This window comes from Aplysia californica, unplaced genomic scaffold (assembly GCF_000002075.1).
Source record: "Aplysia californica isolate F4 #8 unplaced genomic scaffold, AplCal3.0 scaffold00071, whole genome shotgun sequence".
NCBI classification, from domain to species: Eukaryota; Metazoa; Mollusca; class Gastropoda; order Aplysiida; family Aplysiidae; genus Aplysia; species Aplysia californica.
This window is the reverse complement of record NW_004797341.1, coordinates 1057450-1060785: the sequence shown is the minus strand read 5'-3', so window position 1 is coordinate 1060785 and position 3336 is coordinate 1057450. Positions and strand designations below refer to the sequence as shown.

The 3336-nt window shown below is 40.1% G+C and overlaps 1 protein-coding gene across 1 annotated transcript in view; it reads left to right on the top strand.

Moving 5' to 3' along the window:
- Positions 1–3336, top strand: part of LOC101860727 (carbonic anhydrase) — a gene marked incomplete in the record, with an annotated part of 116601 nt that overhangs the window by 102420 nt on the left and 10845 nt on the right. The window contains 2 exon segments of the mRNA XM_035968627.1: positions 49–207; positions 3049–3157. Coding sequence (XP_035824520.1) covers positions 49–207; positions 3049–3157 — 268 coding nt within the window.

Genomic DNA, 3336 nt, shown 5'->3' with positions numbered 1-3336 from the left:
TATGTATATATATATAATATTATATTGTCTTGTTTTCTTTGTCTCCAGGGTAGCAAGATCGACTTGGCTGGCTTTGCGTTGAACACACTCCTCCAAAACTCCTTCAGCAACTTCTTCCGGTATGACGGTAGCTTGACCACTCCAGACTGTCAGGAGGTGGTCACATGGACTGTCTTCAAGGACTCTATCAAAATTTCAGAGAGTCAGGTACACATCGCATTATTCATATCTGCACAATACCGTCTTACTTTAATTTACTTTTATCCGCCGCTTATACCATTTTGGGTATCGCGGGAAGAAAGAGACGTCTCTCTGTCGCCAGCCGGAGAGCTTGGGTCTGGGACATCTATCCAGGTCTTTCTCTGTTGCCCTCTAGCCTTGTTGCCATCGAATTTTTGGATGTAGGCACGTTGTGCTGGATGGTGTGTTGATAATCGTAGTAGATGTCCGAACCATTTGATTCTTTGGAGTTTGATGTGATGCATGGCATTTCTCGGATTACAGAGTTTCTAATTTTGTCTCGCCTGGTCTTTTTTACTGCTCTTCTAAGGCATCGCATTTCACATGTTGTAATTCTTTGCTCTAACGTCTTGTTCGTGGTCCATGTTTGGAATTGATCGGTGAGTTTTAGGATGAATATGGTGTTGATCACTTTGAGTTTTGTTGTCATGGGGATGTTAGGATTTTCAGTAGTGGAGTAAGCTGGTAACTAACATTATTTGCCTTTTGTACCCGTGTTTCAATTTCTCTGTTCAGTCGCCCATCCTCTGTGAATATACTTCCGAGGTACTTTAATTCTTGGACCTATCCGAGACTGTTGTTGTTGATGTGTATCCTGAGTGGTTCTGGCTTTCTGCTTACTTTCATTGTCTCTGTTTTGTTGATGTTGATCTTCGTGCCGTAGTTGTTACCTTCTTCGTTTAATCTGGTTGTGTGGTGTTGGAGACTTCGTTCATCTTTGAGTGCCAGACTTTGGTCACCAGCGAAGTGTAATTCATTTAGGGCGTCTGGTTCTGTGTTGGCCTCTTTTGTAATTCTATCCATATATATGATAAATAGTAATGGTTATAGGACACAACCTTGTCTTACTCCGGAAGTTATCTCAAACCATTCAGTGAGTCCCTCTGACGTTCTTACTGTACTTATGCTGTTCTCGTAAATGGCACGGATGTTATCTAGAAGTTGGCCTCTTACAGTGTAGTTTTTGCGTTCTTTCCACAGTTTGTTTCTGTTCACTCTGTCGAACGCGTTCTCCTGGTCGATAAATACTATATTCAGTTCCCTGTTGTGTTCTATTACCCTTTCGCACATTTGTTGTAATGCAAATATTGCGTCGGTGCATCTTCTTCCCTTTCTAAATCCCATTTGGGCCTCACTCAGAAATGGTTCAACTTTGTGTCTTGTTCGCCATTCCAATATCTTGGCGAACATCTTGCCCTCATGGCTTAGCAGTGATGTGTCTTAACACTTAATAATATTATAATACTCTCTCTCTCTCTCTCTCTCTCTCTCGCTCTCTCTCTCTCTGTGTGTGTGTGTGTGTGTGTGTGTGTGTGTGTGTGTCACTCTCTCTCTCTATCTCTCTCTCCCTCTTCTCTCCCTCTCTCTCTCCCTCCCTCAATCCCTGCGTCTCTCTCTCTCTCTCTCTCTCTCTCTCTCTCTCTCTCTCTCTCTCTCTCTCTCTCTCACACACACACACACACACACACACACACATCTCTCTCTCTCTCTCTCTCTCTCTCTCTCTCTCTCTCTCTCTCTCTCTCTCTCTCTCTCTCTCTCTCTCTACAGAGAAAAAGAGAGACATAGATAGATAAATAGATATGTCAGCCTGTCTGTCTGTTTGTCTCTCTTTCTCACTCTTTGTATCTCCCTCTGCTCATATTTCGCTCTCTGTCTCCTTCTCTCTCTCTCTCTCTCTCTCTCTCTCTCTCTCTCTCTCTCTCTCTCTCTTTCTCTCTCTCTTTCTTTCTTTCTCTCCCTGGCATTCAAAATCCGCATATTATACATTCCGGCTGACAGGTGGATGTCAACCTTTAAAGTGTGATTCTCTAGTCTTGTCTGTGTCACAAATCCATTTGGTCGAATCAGGTGCTCGTCAAAATTTTGAAATTAAAGAAACCGGCATTTGTTTCCCTCTGTCGGGTAATTTTAATGAAGTCTCTTTTGCGTTTTGTTTTATTTTTTTTTTATTTACTTATTTATTTATGTATTTATTTATGTATTTATTTATTTATTTATTTATTTGTTTGTTTGTCTGGGTGAGGGGGTAACACCTTTACAGTCAATGGAAAAACACATGTCTGAGTTGATTTTCTAAGAAACGGTGACCAATCGCTTAGTCAATTTTCAGTTTCTAAGGACCCCCAATCTTTGGAGGTCACCTAACGTTGGTTGCCATTTTCTCGCTAATTTTACCTCTAACACCAAGCACATCTGCCTCTTTCAATAAAAAATATCTCGATTTCTATTCAAGACACATGGGACTTTTTTCCATTAAAATCAAGACAAATGATCAAGCTTTAAGATCATACAAATAACTTCATATGCTAAAAACTTCATAATATACCCAAAAATAGACGATAGCCTGATTCCCCATTGCCCAGACACATTATATTCTCTTGTTGAACTATGACTATGAGTGTTGTTGTGCTAGTGCATCAAAATAAGAAGCCCACCCAACAGATTTAAACATTTATTGTCTCTGAAAGATCAGAGATGACTGTGCCAAATACATCAAAAGAACCTAACTAATTAGTTACTTTTCTCTTTGATGATGAAAATAGAAATAGAACATCATAGAAATAGAAAAAGATCAGAGTTGATAATGCCAAATACATGTACGTACATAAGAAGAACCTAACTGACAAGCTATAACACTCACTTTTTTGACATAATACGTGGGGAGTTTTCAAAACTTACTCACCCCTTTGTGTTTGGCAAATATCTAAGCTTAAGTAAAAAAAATATGAAGGACATTGTTTGAACGATGTTAATTACTAAGAAAACCCCAAAATATTTTGATGTTTAATTCCTAATCTCCTACAGATGGAAAAATTCCGAAATGTGATGGACGGAAATGGCAATGCAATCGTTGACAACTTCCGACCTCCAATGCCGCTCAACCAGCGGGTTGTCCAGTCCAGCTTTACAACGGGTAAGATAAGATACGATACGATACGATAAGATAAGATAAGTCTTTATTGTTCACATCCTGGCACATTGGTTTGGTGTTTCACCACCTGTACATATACACACATATGCACACACACACACACACACACACACACACACACACACACACACACACACACACACACACACACACACACACAA